Source organism: Myodes glareolus, chromosome 27 (assembly GCF_982192425.1).
Source record: "Myodes glareolus chromosome 27, mMyoGla1.1, whole genome shotgun sequence".
NCBI classification, from domain to species: domain Eukaryota; kingdom Metazoa; phylum Chordata; class Mammalia; order Rodentia; family Cricetidae; genus Myodes; species Myodes glareolus.
In genome coordinates this window covers 17846578-17865093 of record NC_142052.1, presented here as the reverse complement: position 1 = coordinate 17865093, position 18516 = coordinate 17846578, and the positions used below count along the sequence as shown (strand labels likewise).

General features: G+C 39.6%; 2 protein-coding genes across 5 annotated transcripts in view; one reads left to right on the top strand and one right to left on the bottom strand.

Moving 5' to 3' along the window:
* Positions 1 to 2461, bottom strand: part of LOC146889352 (kinetochore protein NDC80 homolog) — a 44129-nt gene extending 41668 nt beyond the window's left edge. Inside the window, exons 1-3 of one of the 2 annotated variants that reach the window (XM_087902374.1) lie at positions 2328 to 2461; positions 1611 to 1658; positions 864 to 973 (exon numbers count right to left, since the gene is read on the bottom strand). In XM_087902374.1, coding sequence (XP_087758500.1) covers positions 864 to 964 — 101 coding nt within the window. In that variant the 5' untranslated portion in view covers positions 965 to 973; positions 1611 to 1658; positions 2328 to 2461. The remainder of the gene's footprint in view (positions 1 to 863; positions 974 to 1610; positions 1659 to 2327) is intronic. The other variant, XM_087902375.1, reaches the window with a different exon arrangement.
* Positions 2462 to 2482: 21 nt separating this feature from the next.
* Positions 2483 to 18516, top strand: part of Mettl4 (methyltransferase 4, N6-adenosine) — a 32623-nt gene continuing 16589 nt past the window's right edge. For 2 of the 3 annotated variants that reach the window (XM_048433661.3, XM_048433659.3), the window contains exons 1-4: positions 2493 to 3131; positions 4250 to 4627; positions 8920 to 8982; positions 11569 to 11938. In XM_048433661.3, coding sequence (XP_048289618.1) covers positions 4253 to 4627; positions 8920 to 8982; positions 11569 to 11938 — 808 coding nt within the window. In that variant the 5' untranslated portion in view covers positions 2493 to 3131; positions 4250 to 4252. Of the gene's footprint in view, positions 3132 to 4249; positions 4628 to 8919; positions 8983 to 11568; positions 11939 to 18516 lie in introns of all 3 variants that reach the window. The other variant, XM_048433660.3, reaches the window with a different exon arrangement.

Sequence of the window (18516 nt, the reverse complement as noted above, 5' to 3'; positions counted from 1 at the left end):
TTACCAATAACAAATTTTCAAGATCACAGAACGGTTTGGTAGTTGTTTTCATTGGAATAAGGAAAAAGACATAAAACTTTTAAAATGTTAAAAGTTTTATGTGTTTTTAATTTTAAAATTTCTTCATATATGGATAAGAATTGTAAGGAAAATATAAAAAGTGATTATAGGTTGACAGCTATGCTTGAAATCTTCAGAATGGCTGATTAAGTAGCTGATATGTAGACGTTATGCTAATATGGGTACACAGTAGGTTAGAAATAGCCTTCCGGTAACTGGAAGAGCAACACTCTGAGTGAAAAACTAATGTTTATGATAACAATTTCTTTGGTTGATCGCTTTGTGAACTATGTCTTGCTCACACTGGTCTTGAACTCTCATCCAGCCTTCTTCTTCCTGGAGTCTTTGGAAGACCAGGATTACAGGTGTGTGTGAACACACTCAGCTATAAGAGCAAGTTCATTTGTACACCCTAGTCCATCCAAACTTGAAATAATTTTCTAGCTTACCATCAAAACAAATAATATTGCTTTGATTTCATTACTCCCTTTAGTAGTTGGAAATATCTTAGTAAATTAAGTTATACTACACTGCCTGCTTAAATAATTAATTATAAAGTAAGAGGAAAACAAGCAGTATTGGAAGGGTGTCAACAATCCTTTTATAGCAAGCCTAGTAAACAATGGGAAGAACCAAACCACCTAGCATCATGTCCACTTTTAGATTTCAATGAACCCAATCAGGCACTGCTGGCAAGAGACAAGATTAAGACATCACTTAAACTTTTGTACTAACCGTTTCTTACAACTGCCTCACCCTAGACATTAAGTATGCAGCTGAGACCCAGAGTTGGAGGAACTTACGTTTGAGGGGTATAAAGGCCTGGTTTATCGAGGTCCTGGGATCTTAATTCCTGTAAGGAGAGGCGGCCAGCACCACCGGTAGAAACGGAACTGCGCTTCATGCTTAGAACCTAGTTCATGATTTCAATATCAGAAAAATGTTCCAGATGCAAGTGGTTCATTAAGCAACAATTCTCACTTTTATTCTGAAGTAGAAGAGTAACCAAGTCTGTTCCTTTACAATAGTATTTTCCCCGTGTGCTTTATTTCTTTTTCATGTATACTTAAGTCCTCACTACAGATAACACCTTTGCATCTTCAAGTATTCAATACACTCAAACAAGGCAATGCAAAAACAAACATATGATTCCCACATCACAAGGCAGTCCATGATTGCAAAATTTCTATGCGTTATCTCTGAATACATCACTGCTATCTCTTATGTCTATTTCAATGGTAACTCACAGGCTGCTTGACAGGAAATCTCAGGCTCCTTAACTCTCCTCAAAATGTTTCCTTTGGCTTCAAAAACGGGAATCATTCTGTTTTCCTAATGTCTACTTTTCTTGCTTTATGTTTAACCCTATGTTTCTCAGTTAATACCCACTATTGTCTTTCTGGTTCTAATCTCCCTTTCAGTAAAGATAAGCAATCCAGTTCACAACATAATGTAGAGGCTGCTTCCATTCTCAAAACATTTTAATATCATAAGCAAGCCTCTGTCGGATCCTGTCTTCCTCTCTGCAGGGCTAGACACTAGCTACTCACCCTTTTCAGGTCTTGTCCTGGCTTCCTTCGAGGGTGAGACAGAACTCACTGTAATAATAATAATAATAATATAATAGCAGCGAAGAGAAGTCACGCCATGCAATAAGGCTCACATAGGAGGTTTATTGGAAGACTAGAGAGAAGGGGCAGAGGAGGCCGAGAGGGGGGCAGAGACTAGTCCCTGGGGATGAGAGTGGCGGGAGAGAGAGGAAGGTGGAGACTGGGAGAAGTGGGGGTAGGTGGGCAGGCCCACCTTTTACAAGGAAATGTAGCAAATGTGCGCAAAAGTGAGGTGAGGACGTATCCCGTCTGCACCCTAAGGGCAGGCCAAGGCAGAAGCCCAAATGCTAACACCCACTTTACTGTTTGTTTGAGCCTTTAGCACTTGTGCACTGAGCCACATCATTCCTTGTTCGGCTGCTTACATTCCACTTAAGATTTTATTCTCAAGCCTTCAGTTTTCCAGACTTTTTCTCCTTACACGGCTTTTCAGCTGCTGCATTACCACGCGAACGCAGCGTTCCATCCTGTTCCTCCCTTGCAGTCCCCGTCGCCCTGCACCTAGGTCGGCAATCAGCATCCTCTTTTCCCTCTACAGGCGCTGCTCGCACAAACTTACTGATCCTGGAACGCAGAGCCTGGGGGACCCCACCCCAGGTCTCTGACGCCGCAGAGCCTCTTAGCACGAACAGAGTTAACCCCCATGTCAGTAGTTACCTTTCTCGCTGCTTCTTGACAAGACCCAGCGCCCGACTTCCAGTAAAAAGCACAACTGCACACGAAAACACAGCCAATGCCAACCAAGAGCCGTTTGGATTTTTTAAAAAAATCTCCGCCCGCGTGACGTCAGAACGCCTGCGGCGAGTACGCTTGCGTGTTTCCTCCGCGCCAGTCGCAGTTGCCGGAAATGTGTCTGTAGGTCCCTCGGCGGCGCACCAGGATCCCTGGCTTTTAATAGCCAGTGTCTTCGTCCGGAGAGGAGTCTGGCCCTATCTTCGAAACAGGCGCTTAGGACGAAAAGCGACGTCGGTATGGAGCGGCCCGATCTCTCCTGGAGTCTCTTTCCGTACAGCAACATGGCTGCGCTCATGGACTAGGGAAACGAGGGTTTTCTTTGACTTTGTAAGGATGTCTGTCAGGACCAGGTTTAGATGAGTACTGTTTCCTAGGCGAGAGTCTGGGAGGTAGCGTGTCCCTTTCTGACGGTAGACGATGTTGTTGAATATGATGGAGCTCTACTGACCCTCTGATAGATCAGGAAGAGTCGGAAGGATAAGTAGCTGCAGGGTGCTGCAAGGGCTGTGGATTCTCCTCTCCCAGAGTGGAACTACAAGCAGGCATTGCCAGTTCCCAGACAGTGGTGGAAGTCCTAGGGCTTAGATTTCTGAATCTCGGAGCTGTTGTGCCTCTAGCTAGAATTGTAGTTTTGTCCCTAGCAGTCCTTTTGAGGTTCAATCTTTCCTGGCCATCACTGTGTCTCCTCAGCTCACGTCACGGCGGACGGGGAAACCAAAATCACAGGTATCACCTGAATCCCCATCACGAGTGTCAACAGATGTGTTGTTATGTTTCAGAGACTATCAGCAGCAGTTCATGCGGATTATCTCATTTAGTTCTCCAAACTAATGACAATAGGACATAAAAATGACTGTGATTGGGCATTGTAGCGAACGCCTTTAATTCCAGCACTGGGAAGCAGAGGCAGGGGGAATCTCTGATTTCCAGGCCAGCCTGGTTTACATAGTGAGTTCCGGGACGGCCAGAGCAACATAGTAAGACACTATCTCAAAAGAACCCAGCCAAAAAAAAAAAAAAAAAGATAACTTTTGAAGCTCAATGAAGTCAAGTAACAACCTGAAGTGGTTCATGCTGGTGGCAGAGAGGGGCAGATCCCTGTGCCTCTCTTGAAAATAAGGCCAGCCTGTTCTACATGGTAAATCCCAGCCCAACCAGGGATCCACCATGTAAGACCCCGTCTTTAAAAACTGACAAGCAAAAACTAGTTCACGGTCAATTTCATAAGAAATTTGATTATAAACTCTATTATTATTAGCTGTGCCATTCACTTATTTCTTCTTCAGTATTCTCTTAAAGTTTCCACTACAATATAATTAAATAAGCTATATCCAGAAATGCAAAACGTGTTTTAAATGAAGATAAAGTAGTTCTGAAGAACCTAGTCACTGAAGTGTGGCTCAAACAGACTGTAGTTATCCACCTTTAATCCTGAAGTTCTGACCTAACAAGCTAGTTAGTTTTGCTCTAGACTTAATTGTGAAGTTCTGTCTTAGCAGACTAGTTAGGTGTGCCCTTCCAACGTACTGTTCATATTGCACTTTGTTCTGCTGGAGCAGTCTTTTAGAGGTAATTACCATTCTTTGACTCGATTGGACACTCATCTTTTCAGGATTTAATGTCTTGAATACTTGGATGATGTGAACTAATGCCTCAATCCAAGGACCAAAACAGGGCCATGGAAGGCAACAGAAGAAAGGAATCTGATTTTAAAAGTTTTTTCTTTGTTTTTGTTGTTATAGCACTGGCTATCAAACCCAGCAGCCCCACAGTGAACTTCACTTCCAGACCTAGTTCTGATTCTTAGTTCTGTTTTTTTTTTTTTTTTTTTTTTTTTTTTTTAGAGAATGTCTGTGCTGCACCGTTTGCCACCTGGGTGGCTACTGGATCATCTTTCTTTCATTAACAAGGTCAACTATCAAATTCAGCAGCATCAAGAGCCTTCCTGCAGTAGGAACAAGCCCACTTCTTCTGTCAACCTGGATTCTCTTCAGATGGATGACACATCTCCTTCTGGAGCTCCTAGTACATGCTCTGCTCCCGACTCTACTGCTGTGCCAGCCAATGAAATGATCACCCAAAACTATGCTTTCCGACCTGAGCTATTTAATGTCACCAAACCTTACATAACTTCAGCTGTTCACAAAGAATGCCTGCAAAGTGGCCAGAATGAGGATTTAGTGACTGGTGCTAAGCAAGACGTCTCCATTTCTATTGGGAAGGTAGGAAGTGTTAAGCTTTTTTTTTTTTTTAATGAAACAAAATTTTAGTTCCAGTATCTCAAATATCTTCTCATTTTCTAAGTATAAAGACTAAGTTGAGAAGGCGTTAGCATATCCAAGAGCAATATATATATTTATTTATTTATTGTTGAGTCAGGGCCTTGTGGGCTGCCCTCCAACTCACTTTGGCTGAGGATGACAAACTTCTTATCTTCTTCCTCCATTTGCCAAGAGCTGGGGTTATAGGCATTTGCATCACCTACCTTTAATTTTATTTTCTGCCATTCTGCCATTCTAGAACAATACATTGCATGTTTCAAAAAGTAAGTCAAGGCCTGGAGTGATGTAGCTCAACAGGGAGAGGTGCTTGCTGCAGGGCCTCATGATCTGAGTTTGGTCAGCAGGGCCCACTTGGGAGAAGGAGAGCATTGACTCTCACAGATCGTCCTCTAACTTTCACACGGATGTCATGGCTTTGCACCCTTTCTCCAATGCGAAATGAGTGAAAACATAAATAAATGTACAAACAATGTAAACATTGGCCTCAGACGTAAATTGTCTATAAAAGAAACAAAACTCTTTTTGCAGTATTGTGTTGGAACATGGCCCAAGGATGGAGTGAAGTGAGAATTCTGAGTGCTTGTGAGAAAACACCCACAGAACAAAACATGAGTCTTGTTACTGCAGTTTATTATAAAACATGGAATTATCCTTGGACTGTATTTTGGGGCCTCTCTCAGCTGTAGCAGATAGGAGTAAGTTTACTTCAGAGCATTATTAAAACTGACTATTGTTATTTGTTTGTGTGTCTCTATGCCAGGGCTTGTCTGCCTCGTATGACTTGTCCTTATGATTATCTACTTTACTCAGGTGACTCTTTGTAACCCTAGGGTATCAACTGTCTGATGCTCGGTTATTGCATGAGACTTTAGTCTGTCTCATTCATCGGCTTTATTCTCCAATGTCCCTCTGCCAACAAGAGTAGTAAACAGTGTTGAATATTTTTTTAAGATTTGTTTATTTATTGAGTATACAATGGTTTGCCTGCCTGTATGCCTACAGGCCAGAAGAGGGCACCAGATCTCATTTCAGGTGGTTGTGAACCACCATGTGGTTGCTGGGAATTGAACTCAGGACCTTTGGAAGAGCAGGCAGTGCTCTTAACCACTGAGCCATCTCTCCAGCCCAGTATTGAATGATTTTACACCTGTTTTAGCTTTAACAATTTTTATGCAAAATTCCCAAGCAGTCAGTGCATTTTGAGGGAATTTGAAAGGTCCATCTTTCCGGAATAGGCTCATGTAATAGAAGCTTGAGAGAAGAGTGGTATTTTTGGAAAGTTTTCTAGGGATGGAAGTAGGGAACTGCTGTGGAGAATGCATATTTATAAGGTCCTTGTGTTTGAGAGCATACACTTTGGGGCAGTTTTCCAAAAGTTTGAGTCTGGTGCAGTGGTGGTACACAGCTGTAATTTCAGCACTTGGGAGGTGGAGGCAGGAGGATCAGGAATACAAGGCCATCTTTGGCTGCATAGTGAATTCTTGGTTAATTCGGCTGTATCTTCTCCCAAAAAGCAAAACAAAAAACTCTAAAACAACGTCCACTCCACCAAGAAAAAAAAAAAAAGGTGTTTGAGAATTAAATGGTGGGAGTAAGATTTGTCCTTCTACCATGTGGACCTGTGGCCCTGGGGATTGAACTAAGGTCGTCAGGTGGTGAGGGAGAATTGTCTGTATTCTGTCAATCATGTTTTAAATAAACGCTGATTGGCCAGACAGGAGGTGTAGGTGGGAAAACCAGACAGGAAGTGGAAATGATGCAAGGAGAGCAGGAGAATTCTGGGGAGGAGGAAGTTGATTCCTCACACTCCTGCCCAGATTACTGAAGCAGCAGGATGTGAGCTGCCCCACTGAAAAAGGTACTGAACCACATGTCTAAAATAGATCAGAAAAATGGGTTAATCAAGATATGAGAGTTAGCCAATGGGAAGCCTGACCTAATGGGTCAATCAGCATTATAACTTATAGAGATCTCTTGTGTGGTTGATTTTCTCTGGGACCTGCCGGCTGTGGGGTACCAGGCGGGGACAGAAAACACAAACAAGCAGGCCCAACATGTTACAGTCAGGTTCAGCAGCAAGTGCCTTCAGTGTATGCTTTAATCTTGGCTGTGTTTCTTGAGTCCAGAGGAAACTGTACAACCTCTACCTAGATATTGTCTTGTTAGTGATAGGAATGAGTGTCATTCATTTAGCCAATGCACGAGTTCTTTCCATGTATGTTTGTGCATAGTAATTAAGTTTGTGCACAGTACCTGTGCCCATTGTACCTTATAATTGGTTAAGAAATTAGGGAAACATGCTAAGAATTTGAGTAAGGAAGTTAGTAGTGGTAACCTCTTCCACTTGTTGGGATACCTGAAATGCAGTTTTTAATATTCTTGTGATTTCTTTTTCTTGAACATGGTTTTCCTTTTTAACAAGTATGCACTAATTCATCTACACTTGAAGTATAAGAGAAGAAAATCTCAGCTATATTACTCTTACTAATTCAGACAACCAAGCTTTTGATTTTAGCATGGATAAAAGGTTTTTGTTTTTATTTCTTGTTTTTCTTTTCTTTTTTTTTCCCCATAAAGACAAGTCTTTCTGTAGTTCAGGTTGACTTGAAACCCACTGTGTAGACCAGGCTCTGCGTCTGGAGTGCTGTGATGATAGGCACTTTCCACCATTGCTGTTGTCTTAGGTTTCTGACCTGCCCTGTTCCCACATTCATTAAGTTTCCCAAAAAATCACACAGAGGTCTACATTAGTTATAAACTGATTGGCCCATTAGCTCAGGCTTCTTATTAACTCTTATAACTTATGTTAGTCCATTATTCTAGTGTATGTTAGCCACATGGCTTGGTACCTTTTTCATCAGGGCAGGTCGTATCTTCCTTCTTCTGTCTGGGCAGGACTGCAGAGGAATGGGCTTCCTCCTTCCCAGAATTCTCCAGTTCTCATTGACCTGCCTCTACTTCCTGTCTGGTTGTCCCACCTATATTTCCTGCCTGGCTACTGACCAATCAGCATTTATTTAAAATATAATTGACAGAATATAGATAATTGTCCCACACCACATTGCTTGACAAATTTCTCATTTTATTTTAAATTTCATTTTATCTTCCAACCACAGTATTCCCTCTTATCTCTCCTCCTCTCTGTTTCACCTTCCCCCAGCCTACCCCCCATTCACTTCTTCCAAAGAGTAAGGCCTCCCATGGGGAGTCTACAAATCTTGCACATTAAGTTGAGCCAGGACCAAGCCCCTCTCTCCTGTTAAGGCTGAGCATAATGTCCTACCATCGGGAATAGGCTCCAAAAATCAAGTTCATGCACCAAAGATAGATCCTGATTTGATCCCACTGCCAGGGCCCCTCAGGTAGACCAAACTACACAACTGTCTCCCACATGCAGAGGGTCTAGTTCGGTCCACTGGAGGCTCTACAACTGTTGGTGTAGAGTTCATGAGTTCCTACAAGCTTGGTTCACCTGTCTGTAGATTTTCCCTTCATGATCTTGACCTCCCATGCTCATATATTCTCTTCTCTCTCTCTTCGACTGAGTTCCAGTAGCTTGGCCTAGTGCTTGGTTGTGGATGTCTGCACCTGGTTCCATCATTACTGGATGAAAGCTCTGTGATGTCTGTTAAGTCCATCTGGGTCATAACATCCATTAGTTCCCTTATTTCTCTGTTAATTTGCTGTCTATCAGACCTGTTCAGTGAGAGTGGAGTATTGCAGTCCTGAGATGCCATCCATGCCTTTGAATTTTTTAAATTACTGATTTAATGTGTTGGAGGGTTTTGTCTGTAAATATTTCTGTACACCATGTGTATATCTGCTGAGACCAGGAGAGGACATCAAATCCACTGCAGCTGGAGATATAGATGTTTTTGAACCACCCTGTGGGTGCTGGGAACCAATCCTGGACATTTTGTAAGAGCAACCAGTGCTCTTGACCACTGGTCCTTCACTTCAGCCTCAGATTTTCTTTGATAGCCTATAGATGGTTCATGTTCAGAAATGAAAAAAGTTGAGAGTAATTCAACCTTATGCATATTAACTGAGAATCACAGTTCCTTCATATCCCATGGGTGCTTGTACTCTTTACACTGATTTTGATCTCTTACCTTTAAAAAATAGATACAATATTTAAAAATGTAGTACAAAAAAATAAAATCTAACAGGTTACAAAATGTCCGATCTGCTATAGAGTGCAACATTATGTTTTATTGTCACCTTCTCTTTAGAAGCGTAGAAGAAGTATGGCTTTCAATCAAGGTGAACTGGATGCCATGGAACATCATACAAAGGTCGGTATAAAATATTTATTGATAGGTTGGGAAGTGGTGGTGCACACCTTTAATCCCAGTACTCGGGAGGCAGAGGCAGATGGATCTCTGTGAGTTCGAGGCCAACCTAGTCGTCCAGAGCTAGTTCCAGGACAACTAGGGCTGTTACACAGAAAAACTCTGTCTCAGAAAACAAAATCAAACAAACAACATATGTGGGAAAATTGGTGTGAAGTAGCATAAAAATGAACAAAAATATCTTAGAATGAAAGCAATTGTCTTGGTGAGAATTTGAATTTAAATGGTTTATTTTTTCTCAGTAATGAACAATTTAAGCCATTTTTTAAAAGATTTATTTATTTATTAAGTATACAATGGTCTGTCTGCATATATTCCTGCAGGCCAGAAGAGGGCACCATATCTCATTACAGATGATTGTGAGCCACCATGTGGTTGATAGGTATTGAACTCAGGACCTTTAGAAGTGCAGCCAGTGCTCTTAGCCTCTGACCCAGTATGAAATCAGTATGATAATGTACTTTTGCAGGGTCAAAATTGCCAAAAATGCATAGAATGAATTAGAACCTTTAAAAAGTCTGTACAGTTTGTATTTTCAGTATTGGAAATGATGTAAAGATGAAATATATAACACAGAGAATTATGAAAAGAATGCTGACAATTATTAGAGGGAAAAAACCCTCTAAACCTCTGAAATCAGCAAGAAACCTCCCCACAGATTGAACATGAGAATAAGTAGACTACAGCACTAGCTAATGACTGCTGCATGGAGGTGGTCTCCAGAGGGCCAGCTCCTATGATCATAGTTAGATGTCTCATATTATGATGAATTGATGATTTTTTTGACTTAATTGTTTTAGTTAGCCTAGAAAATGATGAGGTTCATCATGACATTTTCATACATATGTATCATTGTACTTTGCTCATATTCCACCCCCTCATTACTTTTCTCCCTCTTTTTAACCCTTCTTGGTAGTCCCTCCCTCCCTCCAAGTAGTCCCCTTCTTCCTTCATGATGCATACATACACACAGGCTTAAATAATGATATATATGCATAGATCATCAAGTCTATATTCTGCATGAGAGAAAACATGCTTATTTTTTTGTTCTCCTTCCCCTTAATTATCTTGGTTTGAACATTTGGGAGATATTATTATAGCAGTACTGTTGAAGTCATGGAGTAGTTAGATGAAAAATTGAATTGTTATTCCCCCAGAAACTGCCATCCTGTTTTTCATAGCCACTGCACAATTTTTGTATTTCCACCAACAGTGCATTCCAGTTTTTCTGCTTTTTCATCAAAACATTCTGTTTCGTTTTGTAATTGCCATCCTAATGGGTGTCAAATGGAATCTCATTGAGTCTAGGTATCTTGATATTTTATCTTTTCACTTCCATTGTGAAAAAACATTTTCTAATCTCTCTTGTAATTTCATCTTTGACCTGCATGAATTATTTAGAAGAGAACTATTTCATTTGCATTTGATTGATTTTACTATCATTTTATTTTTGATTTTTAACTTAAATCCTTTGGGGTAGAAAAATATATTCTGGTTCCTTTAAGTGTGTAGAGCTTTGTTTCATTGCCGAGCATATACATTATCTTTGAGATTTTAATGTGGGGCTGAACATTATGTTCTGTAACTGTTAGATATAGTGCTCCTAGGTGAAACATTGAGAACTTCACTGTCTGCAGAATTTGTGTTACTTGTTTTACCCTTTCTGTTGGGTCTTCAAAGATGGGTTTAGAACAGTGTCTAAGGTCAGTATTTGTCCTGTACAGAAGATGTGATTACCCTACACTGCGTGAGGACAGTGAAGACTGAGTGTTCAAGTTAGCCTACCATGAAGTTTCACAAATGCTGCAGGAGGTGTGGAATGTGTGGACCAGGACAAAGGACTCTGGTTCCTGCCACAAGGAAAAACATGTGTTTTATGTTGATAGGTGCCCTTTGTCTCCATGTCCTACATGAATGTTGTGAGGTTTGTCTGTGCAGAGCCTCAGTGAGCATAAGCACTGGTTATTTTTCTCATCACCACAGCCAGATATCTAAGAGAAACAACCTAAGCGAGGAAAAGTTAGTTTTGGCTCGAAGCTTCAGCATTTTGTATTCATATATTGTCACATTACTTAATAGGAGGTTTATGAGCTGTTTCCTTCTGTAGAGTTCAAAAGTAGTCTCTTAACACTCTTATAGTCTCATTATACTCTAAAATAACTCTGAGCTTAATAAGAGTAGATTTTAATAAATGAAATAAGATTTTCAAAGCACAGCACAAGTTTAATTATTTGGAAATTAATTTTAACTGTAAACTAATTTTACTTTATGTGTGTGGATGTTTTGCCTGCATGCATGTCTGTGTATCATGTGTTGCCTGGGTGCCCTCTGAGGCCAGAAGAGGGTGATAGAGCTCCTGGAACTGAATTGAGAGCTGATTGTGAGCGACTGCGCGGGAGTTGGGAACTGAACCCAGATTCTCTTTAAGAACAGCTAGTGCTCTTAATTGCTGAGCCATCTTTCCAGCCCCTGGAAAATAATTTTAAACCAGCATTATTTTAATGTACTTTAAACCATTGTTTTTCACAGATCAGAGAGCTGATTTTGGGTGGATCCTTGCAGTTAATTCAAGAAGGTCTCAAAAGTGGTGTTCTCTACCCAGTTGTTGAAACACAGCATGGAAATAGTGGCCGCACCCCTTTACCACTCGATGCCTGCAACTTGTCAGAATTATGTGAGATGGCAAAGCACTTGCCTTCCCTCGATGACATGCATCTTCAGACACTCCCATTGATGGAAGAAGATATGTCTGTTATAGAGCTGGATTTATCGTCACAAATCATTGAAAACAACTCTAGCTTTTCCAGAATGATTAATTTAATGGGACAGAAGTACCTGCTACCACCGAACAGCAGCTTTCTCTTGTCTGACATTTCTTGTATGCAGCCACTTCTGAACTGTAAGTAGTTTTATGTTTGTTTCAGAAAAAGATAATTTTTCTGTCATCTCAGAAGCTAAGAGTTTGAACTTGGAATGTAAGTTCAGTTTTAAAATACTGACTTTGCTCTGTTGTTTATTTTTGAGATAGTCTTGTTAAGTGGCATTGAACTTGATATGCAACCCAGGATGGCCCTGAAATCTCAATTATGCTTGACTTTGCCTTAGTTTCCTGGATGCTTAGATTCTAGGTCTACATCACCATACCTACCTCCTGGTTTTTAAAAATAAATGCATTTTTATGACAAGTAAAGGGTTAAAGAACTGGTACTTGAGAAAACAAATATAATAATTATGTCAGGAATTTAGAACACACTTGTGTTTAACTGAGAATTTATTTATCAAAATGAAAATATTTTAGTAGTAAATATTAATTCCCAAGTCCTTCTGAGCCTTTAATTTATTTTCACTTCTTGCTTTCTGTATTACTTTTTAAGTTTTAATATCATTCTTTTAAGAAAAAGAAATGTTAAGTACAAACATCATGCGAAAGTACATGGTTTCCTACTGGGAGATGGATTAACTCATGTGTGTTCAATACAACCAAACAGCACTGCCCAGTTGTTTTTTCTAGAGTTTGTTGTTGTTGTTTTGTTTTTTAAAATATCCTTTGGGCTGGAGAGATGACACAGTGGTTAAGAGCACTGCCTGCTCTTCCAAACAACTGTGTTAAATCCCCAGGACCTACAACTATAACTCCAATTTCAGGAGGTCTGATGCCCTCTTCTGGCCTTGGTGGGCACCAGACATACATGTGGTATACATGTAGGCAAAACACTTTACACATAAAAAAAAATATTTTTTTCAAAAGACAAACAAAAACTATTTCTATGCAGTTTTGTCATGACTAAAAGTGCTTAAAACTCTTTTCAACCACTGTGAACTTACACCCATTTTAGTTTCTAGATACCTTAAGAAAGATAAGATTTGCCAGGTGGTGGTGGTGCACTCCTTTAATCCCAGGACTCAGGAGGTAGAAGCAGGGGGATCTCTGTGAGTTTGAGAAAAGTCTACAGAAGAAATACAAAATCACCTTAGCTAAGAAATTTGAACTGGAAGTATTATCTCTGATTGGCCAAGATCTCCTGTATTTTGTCATTATAAGGTCAATCAGTAAGACTATTATAATAGCTATTGCTTATGCATTAACTATTCCTGGATTCTTTTTTATAGAAGACTGAAGTGAGAAAGGGTCAGTGTTCTACAGGTGCTATACTGGATTTTGGGGATCCAGTCTGTTTGGACACTCACCTTCCTGGACCTGGAGGGAGGGGGGAGGAACTTGAACTTCCCACAGGGCAGGAAACCCTGACTGCCCTAAGGGACGAAGAGGGAGGAGGAGAGGGAGTGGGGGGAGTGGGAGGGTGTTGGGAAGAGGGGCGGAAATGGAAACTTTTATAATTTAATAAAATTTACTTTAAAAAAAAAACAAAAAACACAAAAACAAACAAACCAGGTTTTCAGTTACTAGTCCTTCTAATGTCATTCTTATCAAAGAACTTATTCAAACATTTTTTGTACAAAGATTAAAAAGTTGAAGTCTACAGTCACCAGGCTGGTAGTCGTAGACACACAAAAACCTAACAAGCTTGCTTTCTATGCCTACTTCTATGCCACTGAGGATTAAGTGAGATAATTGTATCAGGATTTTAGCTTAGTGATACATGTTGTTAATAAATTATAATTTATCCAAAGGAATGTATTAGGAAGAGGTGATAATGTAATCAAGTTGAATTTAATTTGTTGGATATTTTATAATGACATTTTAAGTTATAAGCAACTGCAACATACTTTACTATTGAAAAGCTTTTAATTACCGGCAGGCTACCTTATGCCCATGTGGTTATCCAGTGATAGGATCTGTCAAAAATTCTTCAGAGTAGGTAACAGGGAAAATTTACTGAGAATGTCATTGTTTTCATATCTTCTTATCTTTTTTTTTTTTTTGGTGTTCTGAGACAAGGTTCTCTATTTAACAGTTTTTGCTGTGTCCCTTTTTTATCTTTTATGTTAATGCTTTAAAAACAACTACTTCTGTATTTTATTTATTGTACTATGTTTAGTTGGAATTTTCCTTAGGTCACCAACTAACTCCCAAATAATTTATTATGTATGCTTATTATTAATTATGAGTGCTCAGTCTTGTCCTGCTAGTTCTTTTAACTTAATTTAACCTGTTTCTATTCATTTACATTTTTTTCCTTGGGGCTTTTTACCTTTCTTTCATTCTGTGTGTCCTGCTTTCCTGCTTCCTCCATGTGTGTCTGGCTGGCCTATGGTTTCTCCCTGGTATCTCTTTTTCTTTCTTTCTTTCTTTCTTTCTAAGCCTACTCCTACTTAGTCTCCCTGCCTGCAAGTCCTGTCTATACCTCTTCCTCGCTATGGGACATTTAACTTTTTGTCAGACTAATCAGGTGCCTTAGGCATGCAGGGTAAAACAGCAACACATTTTTACATATGATTAAACAAATGCAACACATCTTTACATAGTTAAACAAATATTTTGCGACAATTAAACATCATTTCTCCTTTTACTGTTTTTTCTTCAAACCCTCTCATATATGCCTCCTTATTCCCTTTCAAATTCATGGATTTTTCATTAATTTTGTTACATGCCTATATGTATGTAACCTGCTCAGTCTGTGTGTTACTTGTCTGTATACTATCAGGGTTATAATTAGGTTCAAGGGAGATAAATACACAGGGAGAAAGGAGAGCAAAATAATAATATGGATATCTGATAAAAATCATAAGGAATCATACTGTCAACTACCTAAGAAACTGTAACACACACATACTTTAACTTAGTATAATGTTATTTGTATGTATATTTTCAGGGATCATTGTTTGTTATTGGATAAGCAGTTGGTGTTCTCTTCCCTCAGTAAGACTAAAACTGTTTCTCCCACTTCCAGCATTTGTGAGTTCCCTATAGTTCTTTGTGTAGGGCTGATTGGCCCCTTGTCCCCTATAGCATGCCTGTTGTCCATATTCAGCTCATATTTAAGTAGTCATGTTAATGAGATTTTATGGGTGTATATGGGTGTATACAATTTCACAGCAAACTTCCTGATCCTCTGACTCTTAAAATCTATGTGTCCCCTCCTTTACAATGTTTCCTGAGCCTTACATGTAGTGATATTTCATTTGTATTTTAATAAAGATAGCTTGCTGAAGATCAGAGAGTAAGTGGTGGCACACACTTTTAATCTCAGTAGCCACATTAGTTTGCCATAGAAACCAGGTGGTGCACGCCTTTAATCCCAGTGGTGCACATCTTTAATCCCAACCTAAAGAGAAGAGTGCAAGTCGTAAGGAGAAAGCTCTCAGACACAGTCTCATCACCCTGTTATCTGACTTTTCAATTAGATTGCCTTCACATATGTATTTATTTCAGGAAGCATCTATTGTAATATTACCCGCGCTACTGCTCGCTAGTTCAGTGGTCTCAGTTTTAGTTGTTTTTCCCTGTTTTCACTCCCTCGTCCCCCTCTTTTCCCTCCTTGTACATCCCCTCACCAGTCTGCAATTTTCTATTCTATTTTCTCTTCCCAGATGAGATGCTTCCTAGTCCATTCCTCTATGTTTAACCTCAGTGATTCTGTATATCCACATGTAAGCTAATACATATCACATTTGGCTTTCTGTGTCTGGGTACCTCACTCAGGGTGATTTTGCCCCCTAGTTTTATCCATTTGCTGTGAATTTAATTCTTTTTTAGTGGCTGAGTAATATTCATTTGTGTAAATGTACCACATTTTCATTATTCACTTATGTCTTGAATATGTTATCCAATTTCTGGGTATTATTAATACAGCTGCAATAACATGGTTGAGCAAGTGTCTTTGTTGTAGGATGAAGTGTCCTTTGGGTAAATGCCCAAGAGTGATATAGCTGGATCGTGAGGTAGATCAGTTCCCATCTTTCTGAGGAACCCCCACATTCATTTCCATAGTGGCTGTGAGTCTGCACTCCCACCAGCAGTGGATGAATGTCCCCCTTATTCTATATCCTTGCCAGCAGGAACTATCACTTGTGTTATTAATCCTAGAGATTCTGACAGGTGTGAAATGGACTCTCAAAGCAGACTTGGTTTGCATTTCACTAATGACTGAGAATGTTGAATATGTAAGTGTTTCTCAGCCACTTATGATTCCCCTATTGAAAATTCTCTTTTCACAGCTATACCCCATTTTTTAATTGAGCCATTTTTTTGATATCTAGTCTTTTGAGTTCTTTATACATTTTGTTTGAGTATTTTTTATATAATTTTGGATATTTGTAACATGATAAGGCGGGCCTGCTTGTTTGTGTTTCTGTCCCCACATGGTACCCCACAACCAGCAGACCCCAGAGAAAATCAACCACACAGATCTCTGTAAGTTATAAAACTGATTGGCCCTTTAGGTCAGGCTTCTTATTAGCTAACTCTCACATCTTGATTAACCCCTTGTTCTGATCTATGTTAGCCATGTGGCTCAGTACCTTTTTCAGTGGGGCAGCTCACATCCTGCTGCTTCGGTGGTCTGGGCAGGAGTGGGAAGAATCAACTTCCTCCTCCCCAGAATTCTCCTGCTCTCCTTGCATCATTTCCACTTTCTATCTAGTTTTCCTGCCTACACCTCCTTCCTGGCCAATCAGCATTTATTTAAAACATGATTGACAGAATACAGACAATTCTCCCACAACAGATATTCGCCCTCTATTAGATGTGCAGTTGGTAAAAATTATTTTACCATTCTGTAAGCTGCCGCTTTGTCTGAATGATGGGATCTTTTGCCATGCAGAAGCTTTTCAGTTTCATGAGATCCCATTTATTAATTGTTGATATTAGTGTCTGTGTTAATAGTGTTCTGTTCAGAAAGTCCTTTCCTGTGTTGAGTTCAAGATTGTTCTCTACTTTTCTTCTGTTAGGTTCAAGATATCTGTTTTTAGGTTGAAGTCTGTGTGGAAATTCCTTTCCACTAAAATTCTTTTTTTGGGTGAGGATTCTCAGCTTTAGGGTGACTTCTGTGTCCCAACATGATCTCTTGTAAGGGAGAGGAACGGTCTCTCTTACTCTCTTGTATGGTGGTTGGAGATCTGGTTGCAGCTTCCATTGCTTCCAGGGCAGAGGACAGTGATGACTCTTCACCTTATTGTTTTCATGAGTGTTCCCCAATAAATATTTGATATTCTTTTATTTTGGGCTCTCATGGACTCAGTTACCCTCGCCTACTCCTGGGGCCCAGTGTGGGACATAAACTCACATCTCTGAATGTAAGAGTGTCATGCTCTACTTGACTGAGCTCTTTGATCAATTTGGAGTTGAGTTTTGTGCAGGGTGATAAGTATGGATCTACTTGGAATCCTCTACATACAATCATCCAGTTTAACCACCACTTTTTGATGAAGATCCTGTCTTTCCCCCCATGTATTTCTGGTTTCTTTATCAAAGATCAGGTGTCCGTAGGTATGTAAATTTATGTCTGGATCCTCAATTTAATTCTGTATATCAACATGTTTGTGCTTATTTCAGTTCCTTGCTGTTTTATTGCTATAGCTCTGTAGTGCAATTTTAAATAAGGGAATGTGATGCATCCAGTAGTTTTACCATTCAGGATTACTTTAACTAACCTATTTTTTGTATGTGTATTTTGTATGTGTTTTCATATGAAGCTGAAAATTGTCCTTTCAAGATCCATGAAGAAATGTGTTGAAATTTTGCTGGGGAGTACATTGCAACTGTGGATTGCTCATGACAGGATGGGCATTTTTACCATGTTATTCTTACTGATCCATGAGCATGGCAGATCTTTCCATCTTCTGATACATTCATTCACCATTTTATTTCTTTAGTGTCTTAAAGGTTTTGTTTGGGTTTGGTTTTTCGAGACAGGGTTTCTCAGTCACTATGGAGCCAGTCCTGGAACTCTCTCTGTGCCTCGAACTCACATAGATCCGCCTGCCTCTGCCTCCCAAGCACTGGGATTAAAGGTGTGTGCCATCTCCACCTGACAGTGCCTTAAAATTTTTATCGTACAAGTCTTTCACTTGCTTAGTTAGTTATGCCAAGATATTTTATGTTATTTGAGGCTATTAAGGAAGGTGTTGCTTCCCTGATTTCTTTCTCAGTCCATTTGTCATTTGTATACAGAAAGGCTATTGATTTTTGTTAGTTAATTTCGTATCTGGCTACTTTGCTGAAAGTGTTTATTAGCTGTAGGAGTTTCCCAGAAAAAAATTTAGGGCCAGTTATGTGTACTATTATATCATCTGTAAATAAAGATACTTTGACTTCTTCCTTTCCAATTTTATCCCCTTGTTAGTTGTCTTACTGCTCTAGGTAGAACTTTTTACTATATTGAATGGTTATAGAGTGGACAACCTTGTCTTTTTACTGAGTTTAGTGGAATTGTTTTGAGTTTCTCTTCATTTAAGTTGATATTGGTTATGGGCTTTCTGTAAACTACCCTTTTTAGGTTGAGGTATATATCCTTAATCTCTCCAGAACTTTTTTCATGAAGAGTGTTGGGTTTTGTCAAAGGTCTTTTCTGTATC